The following is a 24,362-nucleotide window of genomic DNA, read 5'->3' as shown; positions in this document are numbered from 1 at the left end:
TTTTTAACACCAATAAAATATGTGTAACGGCTTCAACGGTTTCCTAGCAAGCACACACTGGGTTTTTTCCTTCCTCAGGCAGTTTGACAAATGCAACCAAGTGCACACACATTCAGGACCTACAATAGGTGGTTTATTTTGCAATTATAAAAAAGGTAATAATTTATTCTACATATCAGACATTTATATTTAATACAATGCTCCAGTATACCTTCTGGAACAACATTAGTTTCATCACCACTAACAACAGCATTGCTGTCTTATGCTTTTGGCTAAACCATGACATCATATTAACAAAAAGAACGAAGTGCTTCAAACACATGGCCAATAGTACAGTGACACAAACATTACACAGTCTCTGGATCAACCAAGGCCGTTTTCCTTCTTTGCGATGCCAGTATACTCAGCTGTTGAAAAAAATACAAGGGATAAATTCAGTGTTCAATCAGCTAACAAGGGAACAGGAACAATACGTATCTCAATGTAAGAGTCACACAATCTAGAAAGCAGGTTTAACAAACTCTGAACCTAACCCTGAACACTGAGTTACACTCGTACTACTACCACTATAAAAATACATCATTGGAGCATTGGATACTATGAGTCACCATGGCAACCGAGGCGAAAACAAGGTCCTCCTACATCACGGCGTTAGATTTGAAGATATTACTTCATGCTTATGGAGAAAAATAAACTCATTCTGATAAAGTGGAGCATCACGCCTGCAGCTGATGAGGAGAGACAGTTGGTGTGGGAGGCAATTACTGCCCGAGTCAACGCGTAAGACTGAATGAAATAATCTATTGATTTAAAACTTTGTATTATTTTCTTTCCCTTTAGATGGGTAACACATTGGTGTAGTAATACTGTCCCGTGTGCGGGCGACCAGGGTTCGATTCTTGTTGCTCACGTATGAAAAACGTGCAATGTTATATAATTGTTTTTAATTTAGGTGCAATTCCACAGGTACAACAATAACGTGACTGCAGCTGAAAATTAATTATAAGAATATAGTGCAGATAGGTAAAGCATATGGTTTAAATCATATTTCCCATATTAAAAAAAGAAAACATCAGTGGCTATTTCAACTTGTTTTACAGGAAAATCCCGTTTGCAAAAAATCTAAGGGCAATACAAATAATTTGCTCTGGTCAGAGAGCATGTCCGCAATATCAAAATGCTGGAAATAAGGTCGGAGATTATTTTTCAGATATGTGATAGATTGTGAGAAAAACTGTACCGTTCTGCTAAGTAGTGGTCGGGGAATGAAAGCGTCTATACGGGGTCTCTAAACACTCTCCCGACATGAGGGTACTTGAGTTGTGCTTCCATATCGATTGGGTTGACAAGGAAAGGACACCTCATTTTGTGACAGCTTGATCAGGTTCAGCAAAAGAGAGGCGATCAGGAGAAACTCGGGGTTTGTAAATTACAGTTTAAGTTCCCCTCGCTTTCTGGAATGGAAAAAACTGAGTTTCCCTCCTCTCAGGTTTAACAAAAACTCAAGAGTTTCAGCAAAACCTGCTTTCTGGAATACAGCCCACATCTCTAAGAAGTTACCCATACCTGCTGTGTAGCAGTAGTTGCCCTTTGTTCAACTTGTGTCAGTCGTCTCTGGAGTCGACTCGACTTCTCTTGATGCTCTGTGAGCTGTCTCTCATACTGCACAAACACACACACAGGCCAATTAGTTACATGAAGTCAAGCACACAATAGTCACTGAGTTAAAGCTTTTGTTTCCATCGTCCAAGAGAAGTACCAAGAGAACACATAGACATGGTGCAATTATCACTCTCCATTATCGCAGTTATGCTTTTCCATGCTGTTGTTTCTAGATGAGGACTCGGCATTCGAAAAAGGCTGAAACTGACTCTTTTAATATTAATTGGTATCATTCCCTTGATCTGCATCATAACAGATTCACTGAAATCGTAAATTAGCCTAAGAATCTCAAATGTCCGTGTCAGGTCTCATTATTCATCTCACCCTTCTTTCACCCCCTTTGCAACTACTTATGTATTATTCCTCATATAGATGTAGTTCATAGTATGGACTACGTGAACTTAAACCTTTCCCAACTCTGTCATTCTGCCAGACACCTAATGCGAATATTGCAGGATTCCAGTAAAATGCCTCCTGCTTCTCGTCTTTTTTAGCTGCTCTTCGATGCGCAATTACAAAGGAGGCCTGACATTTGCGAAGGCTAAGATCAGCTGAACAGGCAGCTCCTCCCATTAGGTAGAAGACGGTGTCTTGTGCAGGACAAACATCTTAGACTTCCCCTTATAAAACCACAATGGTTTTTTTTTTAAGGATTGTTCCTGGTCTCATCTCCGTAAATTCCCCAGTAGGTGTGCATATGTTACACATACCTCAGCAATGGTATTATGATCAGTTTCAAGCTGCATCTCTAGCTCATGTGAACGCTGCTTCTGCCGATTCAGCTCTACCCTGAAACAAACATTTGAAGAAGAAAAAAAAAAGATAAGAGTCAAGCTGCCTCTCAAAATGAACAAGAGACAAAAGAAACAATAAACATTGTTTTGTCAAGTGATTCAGAATTTTCAATATTTCCAATAGATCTCAGCACAGTACAGCTGTTGCTGAGGGCAAAACAACTTCAAGTGGGAAGTCAATTTTGTTTCAACCGTTCTCAAAATCTTGAGCTGTTGCTTTATCTTTGATCCAGTGTTTTTGATGAAACTCACAATAAAAAAGGTCTTTGATAGTGATTTATCAGATGGATTGTTTTCTTACTTAAAGGGGCAGTAAGCGATTCTAAAGCAATACACATTTTGTAAAAATCTCCAAATATTTCATCACGGTCCGCTAGCTGACGGTTCATATATATATATATATATATATATATATATATATGTATGTGTGTGTGTGTTCCCTGTCTATTTGAAGATCCTCATGTTCTTTTCTTTAGCAGTGTTGAGTCTATTTTCATGGGCTCTTACTTGAGGCCTGCGATTTTAGTCTCGAAGGCCTGGACCATGTTCTTGGCCTCTTCCTTCCAACGCTGAGTGCTTTTCTGCTGTGCTGTAAGGAGGCGTGTCAGATCAGAAGTGGAGCCTCGGCTGCTCTCCTCCAGCTCCCTCACCCGAACGTCAAGTCCCTGTTCCTTCAGGCTGTACTCGTGCTCCATCTGTGACACCTGGAGGTGGGCAGGAGAGTGGAGAGGTATGAGGACACAATTCACCCTGCTGATCTAAGCTTCATTTAAATGGATAAAGATGACTCAAATATCCAACCTTTTGAGAAATAATATAAATTAATTGTAAATTAACAGGGTTACACCACTTTAAGTATAGCTTGTGTGTGAACCATGCATTTTATTGTCCGTCTTTCTCTGTTTTTAACTTCTGACATTTCCCACCACCGCTTATGCAAGTATTTCTTGCAGCAATGCTTTTGAAGTTGTTGAAGGGCCACTCAACTCATTTCCTTGTCATGAAGTCAAAAGGAATCTTGGCTTCTGCTTAAGCAATTATGACCTTTTGTTCAAAAATACTTTACTACTTTGTTGGTCCAGACGGAAAATATCTCAACTTTTAAATATTCATGAATGAATTCACCACATTGGAGAGTTGATCACAGAGTGCCTGGCTCATGTTTTCACAACTCCTGCAGCACTACAGCTGAGTGTTGGCACTCTTGCCGTTTGGCAAATGTTTGTGGACTCATAATCATTATTTTGCAAGTCCCCCAACTTTATGGAATAGCATCAGTAAATTGCTGCGTCCAGTCCACATCCTCCATTCTTCCCGTGGATCATTCCAAGAGGCCAGCACTCTGGCTGTTCTTGTAGAAAGCACCTACTCCTTCACCCTCTTCTGTTTCTATCAATACTTAAGTCACCTGTTGTTTGGCCTTCTTTTGGACCAGCAGGGTGGCTTTGCGCAGGTCGTCCATCTCCCTGCGGAGCTGCAAGTTTTCCTGTTGCAGATGGAGCCGCTCATCACTGACACCAACACAGTTCTCCCGGGCTTGCGCTAGAGAGCCCTGCAGCCGCCGCACCTCCTCCTGGCACCGGGACAGCTCCTCGCTGTGGCTGCAGATGGATGAGAGATCAAGAGAGAGAGAGGAGAAAAAGACCATAACCACCGTTATTATAGGCAGCAGATAGTCACATGGGCCACACCACCTGCAATTCTGAGTTCCCCAGATCAGAGAAGGAACAGAGCAATGATAAGTATTAACCGTTCTACTTACTCCATGTCCATCTTTTTGACTTTGTTCTGGGTGCTTTGTAGAGTGAGTCTCATGTCTTCCTTCATCCTCTCTGCATTCAGACACCTCTGATGAAGAGCATCAATCTTCCTGAACTCTGGCTCTGCCCTGCCCTCCTTATACACCTAGAACAAAAAAGCATTAAAACAATTGATAGTATTGCCTGAACCCATTTACAAAACCATAGACTCAAACAATAAGCTTTGGGTCTAGATCAAGCGGTTGCGGTTTTGCAGTTTCACTGTTACTTTCATAATAACCTTCTCCAGTTCCTCCTCTGCAGCTTTTCGCTCTCGCAGGGACCTTTCAATCTGAGACTCTTTATCTGCACACTCCTGCAGAGAGGTAGGAAGAGAGAACAAGGAGAGTTGGGGAGAAGGGAGGGTTGGACATGGAATGAAAAAGATGAGTAGACAGGTAGAGACGAAAAAGGATTTTTTGTGATTATGAAAGGAATTTGTCCTTAAGAGGACAGGATCTTACCAGCTGCAGTGCAGACAGCTCCTCTGCCATTCGGTGAATTTGAGCGTTGCACTGCTTGCGCACATTTTCTACCTGTTAAAGATAAAGTCACGCAGCTCAAATTTGAGCAATGACCGATGGGATCTGGGGAGTGTAATTGCTTTGCATTTTTCTTTCAGTTAGATAGACAGAAACTTTGTATTGAAGTGTAGGTACTCGAGCTGGAGCTTAGGTTCAAAAGTTGAATTGAAAGATACAAAGGGTGAGGTAAATTATCCGTATCCAGAATTTAGCTTGAACTGAGTAGCACAGACAAATGACTAAAATTACCATAATATTACCAGTTTACACCTTTGTGGCTGTGAGGAGTTTAAGCATGGACCATCATGTTTTAGGAATGGTGATTGTGCCAGTCAAGTATTTGCCTTTAATACTTAACATTTTGGCAAAACAGAAAAAGCAGACAGAGAGGGAGTGTCAATAATAATTGTCAATAATGAGCTCAAAAAAAGAAGGACAACGGTCTTAAAAGAAACAGAAGACACATTTTTACATCAATGCAATAGAAAATATCTGTAATTCACACAATAGTGTTGTATATAAACAGTATAGTTGTAGTCTTAGTCCTGTAGATTACTATACTGTCTTAATAGTTCAATGAATGTGAGATAACTCAAGCCATCATAAGAAAGCAGCCCTATAATTCTTCTTTTCAGTACTGTTTGAGGCTGTACCACTAGATCCCTGCAAGGAAATTAAACATCTTCAGGATATGAAATAGATGACTATGGCTTACCTGTCAAATCTTAATTGTCATTACCCTAAATAATATATATATATATTTTTTTACTTCTTTTTTTTTTAACTTTTTTTGACACAATCTCAGACCTCAACTGTTTACATCTACATCTACTTGCTCACATTGTTGTTCTTCCTTACCTAATTTCTTGGCACATTACCGCGATCAACAATGTGAAATCGTGAGAAACAATTGTGCTTTATTTTCTAAAATACCTAAACCAAAAACAGGGCCCACTCAGAAATACATTGATACGTCATGCTACTAGAGGTCAAAACTCCACAGGGTTCCTTTAAGTCTATGTTTTAGGAAACTCCAACCTTCATGCATGAGTGTCTGAGTGGTTCTAAAATCATTAGGTAAATCTGAGGTGTGCCTGCAGCAGTTTTGGGATTAATTCTTCATTACAAGTTTATTCTCAATACTAATTACCTGTAATGTGGCAGGTAAAAAATAAATAATCAAAGGCAAATTATGGTTAGTAATTTAGAGAAATTATCCTCTTCTGTTGAAGGCCAACCAGAGGCTAAGATTACAGCCAGCACTGCAGTTGATCTAGACTTCATTAACAGGATTAAACAGTTGACGGGCTCGATGAGGAAGACCCATTAATTAAAGTATTAATCACCTTGTCTCTGACTGAGGTTAGGCAGGAGGAAAGATGAGTGCTTTTCTTTTGGTATAGTCACGTGTTTAACCCCCCCCCCACCGTAGCTGGGGAAATAGCACAGCTAGAGGTTGTGGTTCCATGTGCAGCTTTAAATAATAGAATATTAATTTTTTTCTGAATATACAGAGTTGCCCTCAAATATCTTGATCATCCAATGCTTTTAGAAATTATGTGATAGACCAGACAAAAAACATAAAATACGTTTCTTCTTATCTTTCTCCCTTTTTCCCTGTGTTGCGTGGGATGTTTTTGTTGTGTGGTTGTGTTCTTGCTCAGAGAGCCGTGCAAAACTCCCCACCTCCTTTCTGGTGCGGAGTGCGGCGTCCTGGATCAGCTGTTTGATGGCCTCCTTTGCATTCTCTAACTCTTCTATCCTCTGTTTCTCTCTTAACAAGGCCTGGAGGGAGAGGGCAAAGACAGACTCAAATTTCAGTGGGAAGATTTCTCTACTGCTGAAAGGATGTGGACACTTGACAGAGGATGGTAGAGCTTTACAGGCTGAGGTGAAGGCTTGGTGAGTGAAAAAGACTGTAAGAAAGGAGGAGGGAAAGAGTGATTAAGGAAGAGACAAAAAACGAGCAACTGCAGTCACCTGGTCCTTCTGCAGTGCAGCCTCTTCAGCCAGCTGAACACTCTCTCTGACTTTGGCCAGGGCCTCATACTTCTCTTCTTCTACGGTTGTGCAACGCGCCTGGAATTCCCCCAACTTTCTCTCCCACACAGTTTGCTCTCTGCGAAAGGACTCTGCTTCCTGAGATGTAGCCTTCAGCCTGGCATTGGAGAAAGGGGGAGGCAGGGATCTGAACCTTATAACTGGTGTAAAATACCATGACTTCCACAGCAGTGTTGGGCAGAAACTATTTACTCAGCAATATATTACTGTAATATTATTACTTTTCCCAGTAACTAGTAGTGTAAGGGATTACAATTCCGAAATAGTAATTATATTACAGTAACTGATCCAAGTAACGCTGCATTATTTTTTCTTTTCGAGAAGGCAAATTTGTATTTTGTCCTAGGTAGGCTTTCTTATATGATGAAGTGTACGTGGGGGCCATCTCCTGTCGGCTCTAGCTACTAGCCAAAAAGCTAAATGGAAAATGACAGATCTGGAGAAACTCGTCGCTGGGTATATCGTAGATAAGAGGTTTGAGAAGCTTCTGCTAATGACATAAAATCAGTGTTTTACTTCTGAACATTAGGACCTTGCTTAATATGTGAGGGCAGAAATAACAGAACAAGAAGCTGGACACAATATCAGCTTGGGTGTTATGCAACGTTTTATGTTCTGTAAGATCATCAGATACTTTTACGACTGAATATGCAGAACCCGCAAAAGTAATTATAACAATTATAATTAAGTAATATAACTAATTACTTTTAAAACCAAGAAAAGAAAGTTACTTATTACCCTTCCTGAGTAACTTGCCAAACACTGTTACCCAGAGATTAAAATGTAGAGCTGCTCCTTAAGCTCAATTGTTGTTAATGTTGTTGTGCTGCTGCTGTGTATTTTAAGTCACTTTGAAAAAACTGAATGCTATATAATCATATCTATGACACAGTGAGAGTCTTCAAATTTCATGAATAACTTGTGCAATTATTCTTCACATAATCAGTCGGGAGTTTAGATACAAGTGTTCTATGATACATAAATATCATAAATGATTTAAACAGCTTAACATGCTCACCTGGCCTCTAGCTGGCTCAAGCCCGTCTGGAGCTGTTGGATACGTCTGTCTGCCGCATCCTCTCGGCCCTGAGCGTCTGCCACATCCTCCTCCTAAATACAAACACACACACACACACGTGCAGGAAACCCAGATTTACACTGAACACAAATTTAATTGATTTGTTGTTATTTTAAAAAAATTGTCAAAAAGGCAGCTATGAAAGCCCAAATTGAAACCAAACAGACAAAAAATACCAAAACTGTTTCCTGTTTTGTTCTTGACTGACTGTAGCCCATTTTTTTTTGTAATATATTCGTTTTTCTTCCCTGACCTGTCTATGCATCTGGTTCTGGACATTCTGCAGTAACTTGGTCATCTCATCCACTCTGGCTGTGGCTGTTCTCAGTTCAGCCTTGGCTTGCCTACAGCCGGAGGAGAGAGAGAAAAACCCTACATCAAGCACATAACAACATAGAAAACTGGCTGCCATTTCAAAATGACAGAATTCTTACCCGAGCTGACTGTGTAGCTCCTCCATCTCTGTGCTTTGCTCTGTCACTGTCTTCAGCAAATGCTGGTTTGTCTGTGAGTGGCAGGAAAGACAAGAATGCCATTTGTGTGGCATGACTTCAAACTTTGGCTCAAAACCTACTTTCCCTAAAATTCCTCTCCAAAACCTTGTATGTACTTCTGGAGCAAAACCCAAAGAGCTCTGTCAGCCATCACTGTCTCTACGAAGTGACGAGAGGGGGGAGCAAAGGGATTCTTCTCTCATAAAAAATGCAACAGAGATATTGTATTACTCTTTCTTCACACGCTGTATTATGTCCAAAATGTGACCATGTGTGTGCTTTTGCATGAAAAAACAAATGCAAAATATGCTGTGCGCCTTAATCTCCAATAAATGTCAGGTTAACTGTCTCTCTTAACAGTTTGACCCATAAAGTAGGTGTGTTTTTGTGTGTGTGTGTGTGTGTGTGTGTAGAAAAAAAGAGAGACTAGAGTACGACCGAAAAAGAAAAGACTAAGGTAGTTAAGAGGATTACCATGCAAGCTGACAGTTCATTATACAAACAAGACAGTTCTGCCTGACTACCAGAGTGATTTAGAAACAACTCACTTAGTTGCAAGATTAAAGGTGAGAGCAGGAGAATTGCAAACCATTTCGATCCTGTGGCTAATTAGGAGGCAATGACTTAACACACGTTTAATTAACCGTCCCTTACCGATTCCAGTTTCTGATTGGCGACTTGGAGTTTGTGTGAATGCTGCTGGAACTGGACAAGCTGATCCTGGAGTAGAAAAAAATGGGGGACATTCAATAAAATCTAACAGCTTGTAATTACTAATGCTTATATCAAGCATTAACTGCTCTAATTAAACATTTTTTTCATAACAATGGCTCCATCTAGTGGTGAAATGCTGAGGTCCTAATGTGGTGGCTCTGAATGTTAGTGTTGGAAAACTGGACCTTGAGCTGCTGTCTCTGAGCATCGTGGACCTGTCCGTCCGAGACGGTTCTCTGGTAGAGGTGCTGGAGGCGGTCCAGCTCCTGGGCTGCCGTCTGCCACAGCTCCATGGCCTGCACCCGCTCCTAAACAAATGAAAATATAAAATGTACAATCACATTTTGCCCACACTCAAAAGGCATCCTGGCAACCTGAAGAAATTCTCGGTTTCTTCCAAGGAGCTGATAGGAAGAACACCTCCAAACACCTTTGTGCATTTAGTAAAGACATACACTGGAAACGTTGGGAAACAGCTGGACTCATTAAAAAAGAAATAATGCCTTTTTAATCAGTTCCAAAATGGCCTTATTACCTTCGCGAAGGAAGTTATGTTTTCACCCGTCCATTTGTTTGTTTGATTGGTTTGCTTGTTTGTCTCCTTTTTTAGAAGGATTACACAAACAACTTCAACTTTTTCATAACCGCCATATTTTCCAAAAATATTCAACGTTTTCCACGATTGTTTTAGTAATTGCACATTAACTAACCATTTGACCCTTTTCCGACTCTTCATAATCCTTCAGCTTCTTCATCCAAATTCAAGCCAACAATCCAGTTGAGCATGAGCCTTTCAGCAGCCAGCATTCACATCGCCATTTCTTGAGGAATAGCCTTTTCTAGTTTTTGTTGTTGTTGTTAATTAACAGGTCCAGTGTGTGAGCTAACAACTCAGTAAACTTTCAAGCCTTGTTTCTTTCTTGCTAGTGCTACACATGTGAACTACACAAGATGCAACATGTAGATACTGTATGACAGTTTCTTTGACAAAGTTAAACTGGCTGCTTCCCCCTGTTCTCTACCGAAAACACAGATCAAAGGTATTTGATTCTTCTCAAATCCAATTCCCACTAACCAAATGTATTCAGCTGCTGCTAATTCAGTTTACTGTGAGATGGTTCAATTATTTACAGATTTTGCAAAAAATTATCTTTGATCAGTTAATCAATTGACCCACTAATTGTTGCAACAAATTTCATTCTTCATACACAGAAAAATACACAAGCGACAACAACTTTTTTATGAATGTTGCCGGATCAAAACAGTGTAAGTGATCAAAGAGACCAGGAAAGAAATGAACGGAATTTAATTGGCCACCCCCACCCCCCCGTTTGCTCTTCTTCTTCTCTCTTTTTGACAAGTAAAAACACAAAAATACTTGTTGTTGCTGTGTACGTGTGAAGACAAAGCCAGTGACAAATTCAATGTATTGTTAAAAATTTTAGCAGCTCACGTCTCACGGTAAAAGTATACCTGCCGTGTTAAGATAGCTGTGTGAGAAGAAGAGACGAATGTTAGCAGCTCCAGTCTCCAAAGGCCGTGACGGAGCCAGAACGCAATGCAGCCAGATGGTGTGTACATGGGCCGAGAGACAGCGAACAAGCGTCTTCCCTGCGCTATCTTGTGACAACTAATGTGCAGATTCTCAAACGCATAATTGCAATCTTGGACTTCATCTGCAAAGATTTAGACATCACATATGGAAACGTGCGGACCTGTTCCGACAGCTGGACCTGTTCTTGGAGGTTTCTGATGACTGCCTCCCCCTCCAGTGTGATCCCCTCCGTTGCCGACGCCACTGGCAGAGCGTGCAGCTGCTTCTCAACAGACTCCCTCAGCTCAGCATGCAGCCTGGAAATAATAGGCGTTGATAATGAGGGTTGATATTGAAGGGAGAGTATTAAATTTGAAAACATCTTTTGATTTTAAATAAAACACCACAATCTCGAATACTGACTATGGAGCGTTTCATTTGGCTGTAATTTAAATGGTCAAAGGCCTTATCCACCAACAAAGAACTAATTACCAACGTAACTATCCCCCCACCTTATTTATCTACTATTTTCTTATTGTGTAAATAGGTACACTCAACAGGAAAAAAAAAATTCTACCTTTCATTCTCTTTGACCACCCTCTCCAACTTCACTTTGACATCAGTCATCAGCGCCTGTTCATTTTACAAAGCAGAAGAACAGTGTGTTAATAAGTTAAGACATTTTAAAGAACCTGCAATCAAATTTGCACATTTGAAACTGCACTGTCATTCCGTCTTCTACTATTCAACTATGCCTTTTTACAAGAGGTTAGTAAATCAACTCCATTGCAAGAGCATATATCTACAATATGTTTACGATCTTTCAGTAGTTGAAGTTGTTTCATGTTTATGAGTTTGAGCACCATTTCATATCGGTGTGTTTCAATGTTTTTCACCTGGTATCTCTGCAGCTGCTCAGTCATTTCATCCATGTGCCGATCATACTCAGCTATCAGAGGAGCCATCATACTGTAACACAAGATGAATGATGTCACGTGATGTGTGTGTGTGTGTGTGTGTGTGTGTGTGGGGGGGGGGTTGCTCTCCAGTGCATTCATCTGAGCATGAGGTTGTTTTGCAACAGGAATATGTTCACAGTCATACAAGAAAATCTTTTGTTGTGCCAGACCACCTGTCTGAGATCCGGTGTGCAGGAGAGTCAGCCCGCCTTTCGTCCTCAACCTAATGGACGTAGGACATGCAGTGGGTGAGGACTAGTGTAATGGTGTTTCTCAATGGGAACTGATTTTACTAAATACTTTTGTTTTCTGTTACAAAACAAAATACAGATGGAAAGGTTACAAAGAATAATGATTTAATAATAAAATATAATATATATATATATTATATATGTGTACATTAGCTATATATTTTATTGAAACATATCCTGACATCAATGCAACATATCAAATAATTAACATATCATTTTAGTTAAAGTAAATCTTTGCCAGTTAATAGAGGATTATTATGATTCATTTTTACCTGAGACGATGTGGGGTGACTGTGGTGCCCATCTTGATGCTGGCTGAGAGCAAAATTGAACCTGTGGTCTGAAAACAAACAGGTATACAGTACTATAAGTGAGGGTCAAGTTTTCAGTTTTGCATTACTTTGCAATTGTATTGCTCACCAATTAAGACTAGTAAAAGCAGAAAAAGAAAACTAACTATCTTGGATATATTGTGTCTTTGTCGTACAGCCATATTTTAAGTTGAAAATGAATCTTATCAAGACGAGAGTCAATCATTCAGAGGTCATACATGACAAGAACAATATGTGGGGAATGACGACAGAAAACAGGATAGAAGGAGAAACAGAATGAGATGCATGTGAGCAGCAAGGAGCAAAGCTTATAAAGGAAAACAGAAACAGAAAGTTATGGAATTATGAGAGACCCAGGCCTACATGTGCAGCTCAAAAAATTGGAATATCGTGAAAAAGGGTTAGTTAAATTTTTTATAAGTTATTTAATAAAGTGAACATTCAATATATCCTAGACTCATTACACGTAAACTAAAATGTTTTTTGGTTTAATTTAGATAATTACAGCATAAAAATAAAAATAATGTAAAATATTTTAATATATTTCAAGTTTGAGTAAATTACGTTTCTCTCGATCTTGTTCAGTGCATGCAATCATGGGGAAGAGTGCTGACTTGTACAGAAGGCAATCATCGACACCCTCAACACAGAGCTGAAGTCACAGAAGCTGAAAGGGCTGGTCTGTTCAAACTCCTATATCGAAGCATATTCATGGAAAGTTGACTGGAAGGGAAAAGTGTGGTAGGAAAACTACACAAGCAAGTGGGAAGACTGCAGCTTTGAGAAGATTGTCAAGCAAAGCCGATTCAAGAACTTTGGAGCTTCACAAGGAGTGGACTGAGGCTGGAGTCAGTGCATCAAGAGCCAGCGAGCACAGATGTCTTCAGGAAATGGGTTACAACTGTCGGTTCCCTAGATTTCCTTTTTCAGCAACTGGTTTGCTGACCATGATATTTCTGTGCGTGACGGGCCAGCCTTGTATTGTCAAGAGAAAGATGAGAAATACCTGACCCAACAATACAGACGAGCTGAAGGCCACTATCAAAGCAACCTGGGTTTCAATAAGGCCTCAGCAGTGCCACAGGCTGCTCGCCTCCATGACACACCACATTGATGCAGTAATTCATGCTATAGGCAAAGTATTGAGTGCATAAATGAACATACTTTTCAGAAGTAGGACATTACTGTATGGCTAATTTCTTTTTATGTCTATTTAATGATCTTAGGAAAGATCAACATTTTTTGAGATACTAGATTTTTGGTTTTCATGAGCAGTAGCTGGAAATCATCTAAATTAAAACAAGAAAAGGCTTGAAATATTTAACTTTAATGAGTCTAGAATATACTGTTAGACCCACAAATATTTGGACAGTGACACAATTTTCATGATTTGGGATCTGCATGCCACCACATTGGATTAGAAATTAAACAACTCAGATGCAAATGAAGTGCAGACTTTCAGGTTTAATTCAAGGGGTTGAAACAAAAATATCCTATTAAACGTTTAGGAATTGCAACCATTTATATACAAAGTCTCCTTATTTCAGGGGCTCAAAGTAAGTGGACAAATTTAAATTACCACAAATGAAATGTTCATTTTTGATACTTTCTTGAGAATCCTTTGCAGGCAATGACTGCCTGAAGTCTGAAACCCATGGACATCAGCAATCACTGGGTTTCCTCCTTTGTGATGCTTTGCCAGGCCTTTACTGCAGCTGTCTTCAGTTGTTGCTTGTTTGTGGGTCTTCCGGCCTTAAGTTTTGTCTTAAGCAAGTGAAATGCATGCTTGATCGGGTTGAGATCTGGTGATTGATTCGGCCATTGCAAAATATTCCACTTCCTTGCCCTAAAAAAATCCTGGGTTGCTTTCGCAGTATGTTTTGGGTCATTGTCCATGTGTACTGTGAAGCGCCATCCAATGAAATTTGCTGCATTTGGCTGAATCTGAGCAGAAAGTATATCCCTACACACTTCAGAATTCATCCAGCTGCTTCTGTCACATCATCAATAAACACTAGTGACCCAGTCCCATCAGAAGCCATGCATGCCCATGCCATCACATTGCCTCCACCATGTTTTACAGAAGATGTGGTGGGCTTTGGATCATGAGCCGTTGCAAGCCTTCTCCATACTTTCTTCTTCCCATCATTCTGGTACAGGTTGATCTTAGTTTCATCTGTCCAAAGAGTGCTGTTCTAGGACTGGGCTGGCTTCTTTAGATGCTTTTTGGCAAAGTCTAATATGGCCATTCTATTTTTGAGGCTGATTAATGGTTTGCACCTTGTGGTGAACCCTCTGTATTGGATCTCAGGAAAGTCTACTCTTCATGGTAGACTTAGATAATGATAGACCTACTTCCTGGAGAATGTTATTCACTTGGGTAGATGTTGTGAAGGGGTTTTTCTTCACCATGGAAAGGATCCTGCGATCATCCACCACTTTTGTCTTCCTTGGACATCCAGGCCTTTTTGAGTTCCCGAGCTCAGCAGTGTGCTCTTTTTTTCTAAGAATGTACCAAACTGTTGATTTGGCCACACGTAACATTTCCTGCTATGTGGATTTTTTCTTTTTTTTTTCCAGCTTAAGGATGGTCTGTTTCACTTCCATTGATAGCTCCTTTGGCCGCATGTTGTGGGTTCACAGCAACGGCTTGCAAATGCATATGCCGCACCTGGAATCAACTCCAGACCTTTTAACTGCTTGATTGATGATGGATTAACGAGGGAATAGCCCATGCAGCCCATGAAATAGCTTTTGAGTCAATTGTCCATTTACCTTTGGTCCCTTGAAAAAGAGGCGGCTACATATTAAAGAGCTGTAATTCCTAAACCCTTCCTCCAATTTGGATGTGAATACCCTCAAATTAAAGCTGAGAGTCTGCACTTTAAGCCCATATTGATTATACGGTGCATCCGGAACATATTCACAGCGCTTCACTTGTTCCACATTTTGTTATGTTACAGCCTTATTCCAAAATGGATTAAATTCATTTTTTTCCTCAAAATTCTACACACAATACACCATAATGACAAAGTGAAAAGGTTTGTTTAAAATTTTGCAAATTTACTAAAAATAAAGAACAAAAATATAACATGTACATAAGTATAAACAGCCTTTGCTCAATACTTTGTTGTAGCACCTTTGGCACCAATTACAGCCTCAGGTCTTTTTGAGTATGATGCTAAAAGTTTGGCACACCTATTTTTGGGCAGTTTCTCCCATTCTTCTGCAGGACCTTTCAACCTCCATTAGGTTGGATGGGGAGCATCAGTGCACAGCCATTTTCAGACCTCTCCAGAGATGTTCAATCGGGTTCAAGTCTGGGCTCTGGCTGGGCCACTCAAGGACATTCACAGAGTGTCCCTTAGCCACTCCTTTGTTACCTTGGCTGTGTGCTTAGGGTCGTTGTCCTGTTGGACGATAAACCTTCGCCTCAGTCTGAGGTCCAGAGTGCTCTGGAGCAGGTTTTGATCAAGGATGTCTCTGTACATTGCTGCATTCATCTTTCCCTCGTTCCTGACTAGTCTCCCAGTTACTGCCGCTGAAAAACATCACCACAGCATGATGCTGCCACCACCATGCTTCAATTTAGGGATGGTATTTGCCAGGTGATGAGCGGTGCCTGGTTTCCTCCAGAAATGACGCTTGGCATTCAAGCCAAAGAGTTGAATCTTTGTTTCATCAGTCCAGAGAATTTTGTTTCTCATGGTCTGAGAGTCCTTCAGGTGCCTTTTGGCAAACTCCAGACGGGCTGTCATGTGCCTTTTACTGAGGAGTGGCTTCCGTCTCCCCCAATCGCTCAGTTTGGCCGGACGGCCAAATAATCCATTTTGGAATAAGGTTGTAACATGACAAAATGTGGAAAAAGTGAAGCTCTGTGAATACTTTCCGGATGTACTGTAAAACTGTATCTTGAATATGATTCGGTAAACAGCTAAAATAACAAAACTTGTGTCATTGTCCAAATATATATGGACTTAACTGTATGAAAAGGTCTATTTTGGAAATATATTACACACTAGTTCAATGTATAGACAAGCATAAAATCATAACAATCAAATTATTCAGGACATTTTTAGGCTCCTTGGAGTCATCAATAGCTTGTATATTATCAAATCTTTAAAGCAGTGTCAACAATTGGTCTTCGGTGCATCATTTTTGAGGTTCAGTGCATTAGATTGTACTTGCTGTTATCATTTTGAAAATCAAATTAACTGTTCTGGGGTCTCATTTATAAGGCGTACGCACAAAACGGGGCTGGAAACGTGGGTACGCCACTTCCCACACAAAGGTCGTGATCTATAAAAAACAAACTTGACGGGAGAATGTGCGAGGGTCACTGCGGACACGTTCCTCTTTGCCTCCACATTGAATGAATGAGATTCTTCATGTCGCACATTTAAAATAAAACTCAAGCAACACAAATTAAATACATGTTTTTTTCTCTCTCACCTGTCAGAACGAAAGAACAATTGGATGCCAGGGTCATTAATATGCGGATCAGCATTCATGAGGTGATTTGCATTGACTATTTATGGTTAAAATGGGCGTGTACGGGGCGGGATATGAGGCTGATTCACGTACGCACACAGGTGATCTGTGATTTATAAAGGGTGAATTGCGCACAGGTGTGCGTACGCACGGTTTTATAAGTCTGAATATTTTTCGGCATATGCCATTTTCGGCTTTTGGGCGCACATACACTTTTAGTAAGGATCCTACGCAGAGTTTTAGAAATGAGACCCCTGGTCATTTCGATTGATGAGAAAACATTATTAGCATTCCTTCGTTCTAAAGATCCTTTACACTAAAGTTATGTTGATTTCATTATTTGTTTAGGACTAAGTTTAGGACAGTTTCACAGAGGTCTCACCATTAGTTTATTTACCATTATTTTAATAATGTTGTGGATAATTCATAACATGATCTATTATGTGCTGTGTTTTGTGTATAACTAGACTTCATACAATGATGCTCTGGTTGAGGATAAGTAGGTTGTCATAAGTGTCCCATAAAATGTGCAATTGTGGCTTATGACCCCCCCACCTGAGGCCACTTGAACAGCAGTGTACTGACGCCCTCTGGTTTTGCCCTTACCTTGATCATGCAAAACCCCAGCTTCCGCAGCCATGCTAACCGAGAGTGCTGTTTAAAAAGAAAAAAAAAAGCAAACAGTTTGGAGTAGGCAGGTTGAAAACGGTCACCACTGAGCCGCAGAGCAAACATTAACGTTCAAGCAGAAGCACTTGCGATGTGTCCAGTAGTTGCATCAGTGCGGGAGTTTTCAAACCGAATATCAGTCATATATGACTGGAGCTAACGACGTTATTAAGCTATGTATTCGTTACAAAAAACATTGATTAGCCTGTGCTATGTGGTGAGTTCAGTGCTGTGGTTCGGTGTTAGCTGGTGGAGCTAAATCAATCTCAGCTAAGCTTGGCGAACAAAACCTCTGGGGCATGTTGAACAATTGGCTGACTTGCAGCATAAAACACCACCGCGAGAGAACACTGACGCTTACGATCTACATAAATGTATGAAATACAGAGTCACGAGTGGCTGTCTTACTGCGATCCGCGGTTCCGCCGTCCGTTTAAAGCGAACAAATGGCGACCAATGGCGACAAAGAACGTGCTTCACTAAAATGCTTCCGTGCGTACAGGGAGGAGAACAAATGTTCCGCCCTGTATTGGGACGCTTCAGGTGGAACATGACAGTTCCGGCCGTTTGGCTTCACTTAGAGTAATGTTTTTCAGAAATGACGTTTTGGAAAGTGGAAGTGTTTTCAACTCGGTTAGCTTGGGAACTAACAAACGTATTGGTGTAAAATATATATATATATATTGTTCTGCTAACGTTTCGCTGTAGGCAACGTCATCCGAGTAGTTTCCTCATTAGTCCAGAGTTCAGAACAGATCCCGTCTGGAGCCACATCCAGCGCATCAGGTCAGTTCACCATGGCTCAAAGTTTCTTCCGTGCGGAAGTCAGTGTTACTTTCTTGATGAGTTATTGAGTAACAGAGCTGTACGTTGACCTAGCTTGGTAACGACAGCGCTTTAGCCAGTGAGTATTGGGAGCCTTTGACAACATGGGGGTATCTCGGGCACTACAGTGTCTGACACTTATCCACGTCCTGCTGTGCCCTGCATCTCTGTAAGTCCGCGATCTGTTGCTTCACTGTGGACATGCACACAGCAACTCTCATCCTAGATGAATTGTTCTTTCAGTCCTCTCGCACAGATGGAGTTTGCTATCCAGCACACCTGGGATAGCAATCCTGTGAATCATGAGCCAATCAGGGTCGTTTTCTCTCCTGGACAAGGAGGACTGAAGATGGAGGTGTCTGGTCCCTTCTTCAATGACCCGGCCGCCCCCGCAGGGCCCCCCGGTCAGGCCTTCCCTGGACTCTGGGACTATGAAGGTGGGTAAGAGGGTAGGGGGTCCAGACCTACGGGTGCTGCATGTCTGGTGCTACTGCTGCACTAAATAGCTTTCTAGAAATGCAAATACTGTTGATATAGTCAGGAGCTTTTAAAAGTGGATTGACAAATGCAAATGCAGAGTTAATGCTGATGAAATGTGAAGTCACATTAGCAAATGGAATAACTGGACGTACATTCTTTTAAAAATGAATTGATTATTATTTTTTTTTTAAATACTGGCACAGAAAGTGTGCATTAATAGCATTGCACAAAGTTTTTAAACATATTGCTTAAATGTAAATTCAATTAATCACTTCTTGGGTTGTTTTTGCATGGCTACTTAAAGGGATAGTTCAACATTTAGAGAAATGTGCTTATTTGTAATGAGTCTTTCAAACACATCCATGTCGAGTTCCCCCTTGTTTTCAGGCTTTATACGAAGCTAAAGTAACCGTCTGAAAGCTCCAGCTCCATGTTTAACTACAGATTTGAGCATGTTGTCATGTCGCTCACCTCATGCTAACTCCTGGTGAGAGAGAGAATTCTAAACACACTGATTCTAAACATATTTAGAATCATTTAAATTCTAAATATTCAATAAATAAATTGTTGAATCATTCCAGTGATACACAGAAGACTCCCTTCACACTGAACTCTATTGTAGTGGGTCGCATGCTGTTATACAAGTGTTGCTTCAATGTTACTATTCCCCACAGTTGTATTCATGATAACTGTTATATATATTATGATATAATGATAAAAAAAAATACATGATACATTTGAATTAGATAGCATGATGCAATTTTAGGCTGCTCTACAAGCTAAAATAAAATTATGAATATAGATCATTGAAGTTTGCGAGATTAGGAACTATCTGTGTTTATGAGGTCAGAATAGTAATTGCATTATCATTATTATGGTGACATAGCAATTAAACCTTGTAATGAGGTAGAGTACGAACAATCCTATGTAATTGACCTTAAGTTAGTTCGATTTCTGGTTAATGAGCCCCACATATTTGGCCTCATTAAAGTTAGTTATTAGATTGGAAGTCAACCCCATTTTAATCTAGGTGGATAATGAGCACATTGCCTGGTGAGCGGATGTGTTGGTCCTCATGTCTTACATAACAGTTTACGTATCTCTTACTTTACGCTTTAAATAAATTACTCAAATGATTTAGGATTCCGCCCCCCCCGGAATAATTCCTGAGGAGGATCATAACACTTATTGAACATTAACATAAGATTAAAGTTCTTATCTTACATTTTTTTTATCTCCTCAGTTGTTGAGTCTTTCTTCCTTGACAGCGCTACTGAAAATTACCTGGAAGTGGAGCTTTGTCCGTAAGTACATGTCTAAGCTGCTGCTCTGTCACTGTCCATGTTTTGGGGAATGGTATTATGTATTGTTAGAATATGTTATTACTGTTTTGACTCATCACAGGTTGTTTTTTTCACATCCCCCTTAGACATTAGAAAGAAGAAAAGTGAAATGAATACACTCACTGATGAAGTGAGACACAGTCCACCTTGGACTCGCTTATATCGTCTCTAAGTGATCGCATTTTTGTCAGTGATCATACTGTACGCCACACAAAATAACAATGATAAAACAAGTGAATATAATTGAACTGCAATTTTTCTTATCATCTGACATATCATCACAGATAACCCTCTGACAATGTAACACCACTCGGATGCTTACCAAAATCTTTGTTCGGCTGGACGTCTGCTGACAGCGAACTTTCCCAGGGGCCACTTGTTAGCTGACAGAGTAACTGCAGCGAGTCGATTCCTCTCTCACTCTCCCTCTCTGACATCTAACCCTCTTCACACATTCAGCATGTCAGAGTTCATCATCTGTGAGAGATGTAGCTCTGGCTGTTTGACAGATTTTCCCCTGTTAATTTCTGTAGTTAAGATGTTGGAAGACGTTGAGAACTTGTTTTTTAAAGCGTCATGAATGCATTTCCTCTGTGGCAGCAGAACATGTTAACGCAGCCTTCAGAAACTGCTGCAGGTTAAAACACTTTTACAACTGATTACCTCTGAGAGACTCACTATAAACACTGAAAAAAACACTTGCTTGCCGAGAACATAGAGGCTACAAACAACACATAATGCAACTACACTATAAAAGACTGTAGTTACACTGCTACTTGCTCCATTTCAAAAGTATCCGCTGTTATAACACGTAATTGTTAAGTCCAACATCTCACATGAGGACAACTACTGTGTCCATAGTCAAAGCACAACAATGAAGCATCTTCTCTATGTTTCTTTTTAAGACATGGACAACACCTGATATTATTGCTGTCAGGAGTCGGACAAGCGTTCCAGGTAGGCAGACATCAAGGAGTTATTGAAGCCCTGCTTTTTTTTTTCTTCTATTAGGTAATTGATATTTCTTACTTTTCTCCTCATTTATCTCTCCAGCAACAACTGCCAATGGTGTTTGATGCCACAATCACAGGGGACCGGTGGATGGGCGAGGCTCTCCTCCCCTGGTCGTACTTCCCTCCCAATGTTAACAAGATGAACTCCTACGCCATCCATGGCTCAGGAGAGAAGCGCACATACGAGGCTCTCTACCCCATTCCCAGGGCAGAGATAGTGGAAGGCCAAAAACCAAACTTGTGAGTATGTTGACTCATTATGTAGGTCATCTACACAGACACTACTCAGGGCTGGGCCTGTCACGATTAATACTTTTTGTTGCACGATATATTGTCCCAGAGATGAGAAACAACCAATTGGAAAACATGGTGCCTTAAAATACTGAGAAATTCATATTTTCTGACATTTTATATACCAAACCAGTAATTGATTAATCATACGACAAGAAAAGATGAGAGGACAGAAGCAGCGAGACTTGCTGGACTGTTGTTGCCATTCATTCTTATGATAACAACCTCCATTAATTAATTGTATATTTAGAAAAAGCTAATAATCTTTACCTAATCAATCCATCTGACATTGACACTCACGATTATTCGTTTTGAGAGTGATAATGAATCAGATGAGGAATTATCAGCGCGTCTTCACTTTTGTTAAAACCATAGATCCTTGTTTTTTTGTCGGCACAATTAAAATTTTTAATCAAGAGGTCGTGGCTAATGGTGGTCCGCTCATCCTTGTGTCGGTGGTATAATCCCTTGGCTCCCTGGGACACGCCACCGGGGATGTACGAGCCAGTGCATTCTTGCTGCCAGTCCCAAGACTGGATGAAATGGGAGGGTTTGCGTTAGGAAGGCCACGTGGCGATAAAAAACAATTCCAAATCAAATTTGCCAATGATGATCCACTGTTATGGGAGAAGACAGAAGCAGAATACAAGTTCCACTTTTTACAGTGTTTGCACTCATAAAGGTGGGGGACTTGTGGGAGACAGATGTATAAAAGAATGGAAAAAATTGAAACATCAGAGGTCAAATTTCTTGACTTTTAGTCCCTTGTAACGGTTATAACACTGGATCCTACATTTCTCAGATTGCATCTTTCATTAAACTCCCCCTTACGTGTAAAGGCCCTTATCTTTCAAACTCTACTTCCCAGTTTATGGTAGGCTTTCTCTTAAAAGTCCCTAGCCCAAGCCAAGTTAACCCTGACAGTGTCATCGGGATTGTTATTGTGATGGGTCAACTGATCTTTATTTGTTAAATCAAATGAGTGCCCCTTTAGTTTTCCTGCCAGACTTTTATGTGTTCTTGTTAGAAATCTCAAAACAAGTTTGGATGTCAAAGAATTGAAAGTCCCACTTTCAAGATAACACCTGAGTAGATACTTACACTCAGAAAATGAGATGCACAGTTTCTGTATGTGGGTTTTATGGGTCCTATATTAAATTCTCTCTCCCTTCCCTTTTAGCCACCGCCTGGAGTATTTCCAAAATTTCCGCCTGCAAAGCATCATGGGAGAAGGCTGGATTCAGCCAGAGTCTGATCTGTGGAGAGGAAAACCCTGAGCTATACAGAAACGCTCCTTTTACTAATCTCTCTCTCTCTCTCTCTCTCTCTCTCTCTCTCTTGCACACACACAGACACTCATGCACACACCACGGTGGCAGGGTAATAGTGCAAACACTCATTGCCAGGGAACAAAGGGCAATCAATCTTTATTAGTTAATGATGTCAAACCATTTAACAAGAAATATGTTATCAGCTTGTCAGAGCGTATTAGACTTCACACACATTCAGACACAAGCACACATCACCAGATATTGGACGTCACCTAACATTGCCTCGGCTGAGTGTGACCTACAGCGAAGAAAGCTCACATTGACCTTCAGCTCCGGTGTAGCCTGTGCGTTTCTCTTCATTGATATAAATACAGCAGGTTTCCGTGATTCTTTTCCCGCATTAGGGGACGCCCACTCAAATGAACATTCACGCAATGGCATAGCTGTATTGTAATTAGGTCTTTTTAAAATAATTGCACTGCCTTTATTGATTTCATTTTACTACTAGATGTTTACAAATTGATTACTTATTGCTGGTGAAGAGTTTTGTCCTTCTTTTTTTTCTCCGTTGCTGTTTTGTCACTTTTGTCACTTTTTAAGTGCTATGTTATTGATTAAAGCGATAATTTATTATTGTGGGAAATTCAATCTTTTGTGAGATTCTTGCTGAGAGTTAAGAACGCTGCAGTGGTGGAAGTAGCACTCACATCATTTACTACTTAAGCAGTACAACTTTGTAAAAAAGATTCAAATATATATATATATATATATATATATATATATATATATATATATATATATATATATATATATATATATATGTAAAAGACCTGCATTCAAGACTCCATCTTAGTGCAAATAAAAGTAGAAATGTATTCCCAGCAAAATGTTCTGAAAGTAACGGCTGAAAAAAAAGCAAATTGTTTGCCAGAAAAGGGACCAGGGGCCTGGACCAAGAAGTGAGTTCAACATACCCTGGATATGTTTTCATTATCTGGTTTGACTTAACCTAACATAGATCATCATGGAGAAAACCTGAACTACGAAGCTGGATATCAACTGTCTCAGTCAACCCTGGGTTTTCCTGTGCGGTTACGAGCGCCTTCATGTGAAAGGCGTTAATTACAAGCAACATCGCCAGAACCATGAATAAAGTTTTTAATATGATACAAAAAGAGATGCTGATACGTGCTGGTCAATTTTGTTTGTAAGAAGGCTACGAGATGGGAGCTGGGTTCGCAGGCGTGTTGCTTTGAGGGCTCGTAAGTTTCCTCAACTTCACTCCGTAGCTCCTCCATGGAGGGATACGGACCTGTGCAACGGACCTGATTCGACATCATAGTATGGTATACGATCAATGTACTACGGCTATGAACCAATGGGATCGCTTGATTTGAGCTACCCGCTTTATAATTGATAATTGCCAACAGGCAACAGTGTTTACACACTTCAACGTCTTTTGGAATTCATGGCACGAAGAAGCCCTTTCTGTGAGCTAAGGGACGCCCCACCCAGTATTAGTATGGTGTTGCTAATAAAGAACTCAGGGAGACTATTTCAAAGTCTCTCTCACTGACTTTTCCACCTACTTGAGTGGAGCTGAGATCACAGGCCCTCTGATCCTCGGCATTCACACACACACACACACAAACACACGCACACACAGACACACAAATCTCTGTCTTCTCTCAATGACCCCACAAGTCTATTCCCCCTTGCCCCTGCTCCTGCCCCTTGTGGAGCCCATGTATTTATCAGAGGCTCCTCTCGGATCACT

General features: G+C 40.5%; 2 protein-coding genes across 4 annotated transcripts; one reads left to right on the top strand and one right to left on the bottom strand.

Annotated features, from left to right (window-relative positions):
• Positions 1-111: 111 nt before the first annotated feature.
• Positions 112-17,854, bottom strand: sclt1 (sodium channel and clathrin linker 1). Of its 2 annotated transcripts, none has more exons than XM_035637507.2 (22): positions 17,771-17,854; positions 17,300-17,347; positions 12,143-12,210; positions 11,793-11,842; positions 11,557-11,629; positions 11,238-11,293; positions 10,842-10,977; positions 9,312-9,434; positions 9,067-9,132; positions 8,353-8,423; positions 8,172-8,262; positions 7,859-7,950; positions 6,760-6,937; positions 6,466-6,564; positions 4,720-4,791; positions 4,497-4,571; positions 4,219-4,361; positions 3,865-4,057; positions 2,964-3,160; positions 2,373-2,451; positions 1,567-1,662; positions 112-407 (listed from the first exon to the last, which is right to left on the bottom strand). In XM_035637507.2, exons 2-22 carry the CDS (start codon positions 17,331-17,333, stop codon positions 348-350), a joined length of 2,052 nt encoding a protein of 683 aa, XP_035493400.2. In that variant the 5' UTR covers positions 17,334-17,347; positions 17,771-17,854; the 3' UTR covers positions 112-347. The 2 variants fall into 2 exon arrangements, with proteins under 2 accessions (XP_035493400.2, XP_047189929.1); XM_047333973.1 differs by having other exon boundaries at positions 11,765-11,842; positions 17,771-17,829.
• A 27-nt stretch (positions 17,855-17,881) lies between these two features.
• c8h4orf33 (chromosome 8 C4orf33 homolog) lies at positions 17,882-23,233 on the top strand. 2 transcript variants are annotated; one of them, XM_035637505.2, is made up of 6 exons: positions 17,882-18,148; positions 18,431-18,624; positions 19,911-19,971; positions 20,916-20,967; positions 21,064-21,263; positions 22,495-23,233. In XM_035637505.2, exons 2-6 carry the CDS (start codon positions 18,444-18,446, stop codon positions 22,589-22,591), a joined length of 591 nt encoding a protein of 196 aa, XP_035493398.2. In that variant the 5' UTR covers positions 17,882-18,148; positions 18,431-18,443; the 3' UTR covers positions 22,592-23,233. The 2 variants fall into 2 exon arrangements, with proteins under 2 accessions (XP_035493398.2, XP_035493399.1); XM_035637506.2 differs by lacking the exon at positions 17,882-18,148 and adding an exon at positions 18,168-18,356.
• The last annotated feature ends 1,129 nt before the right edge of the window (positions 23,234-24,362 follow it).

The sequence above is a fragment of the Scophthalmus maximus genome, chromosome 8 (genome assembly GCF_022379125.1).
Source record: "Scophthalmus maximus strain ysfricsl-2021 chromosome 8, ASM2237912v1, whole genome shotgun sequence".
Classification (NCBI taxonomy): domain Eukaryota; kingdom Metazoa; phylum Chordata; class Actinopteri; order Pleuronectiformes; family Scophthalmidae; genus Scophthalmus; species Scophthalmus maximus.
This window is presented reverse-complemented; position numbering and strand designations above follow the sequence as displayed.

Bases quoted from the DNA above. Each gene is read 5' to 3' on its own strand.
- sclt1 (XM_047333973.1), bottom strand. The intron at 11,843-12,142 runs GTAAAAATGAAT...TACGTCCATTAG, and splicing joins GTCACCCCACATCGTCTCAG to GTTGAGGACGAAAGGCGGGC. The intron at 11,294-11,556 runs GTGAAAAACATT...TAAAATGAACAG, and splicing joins AGCAGCTGCAGAGATACCAG to GCGCTGATGACTGATGTCAA.
- c8h4orf33 (XM_035637506.2), top strand. From the start codon at position 18,292: ATGGGGGTATCTCGGGCACTACAGTGTCTGACACTTATCCACGTCCTG. The intron at 18,357-18,430 runs GTAAGTCCGCGA...TTGTTCTTTCAG, and splicing joins CTGCTGTGCCCTGCATCTCT to TCCTCTCGCACAGATGGAGT. The intron at 19,972-20,915 runs GTAAGTACATGT...TTTCTTTTTAAG, and splicing joins CTGGAAGTGGAGCTTTGTCC to ACATGGACAACACCTGATAT.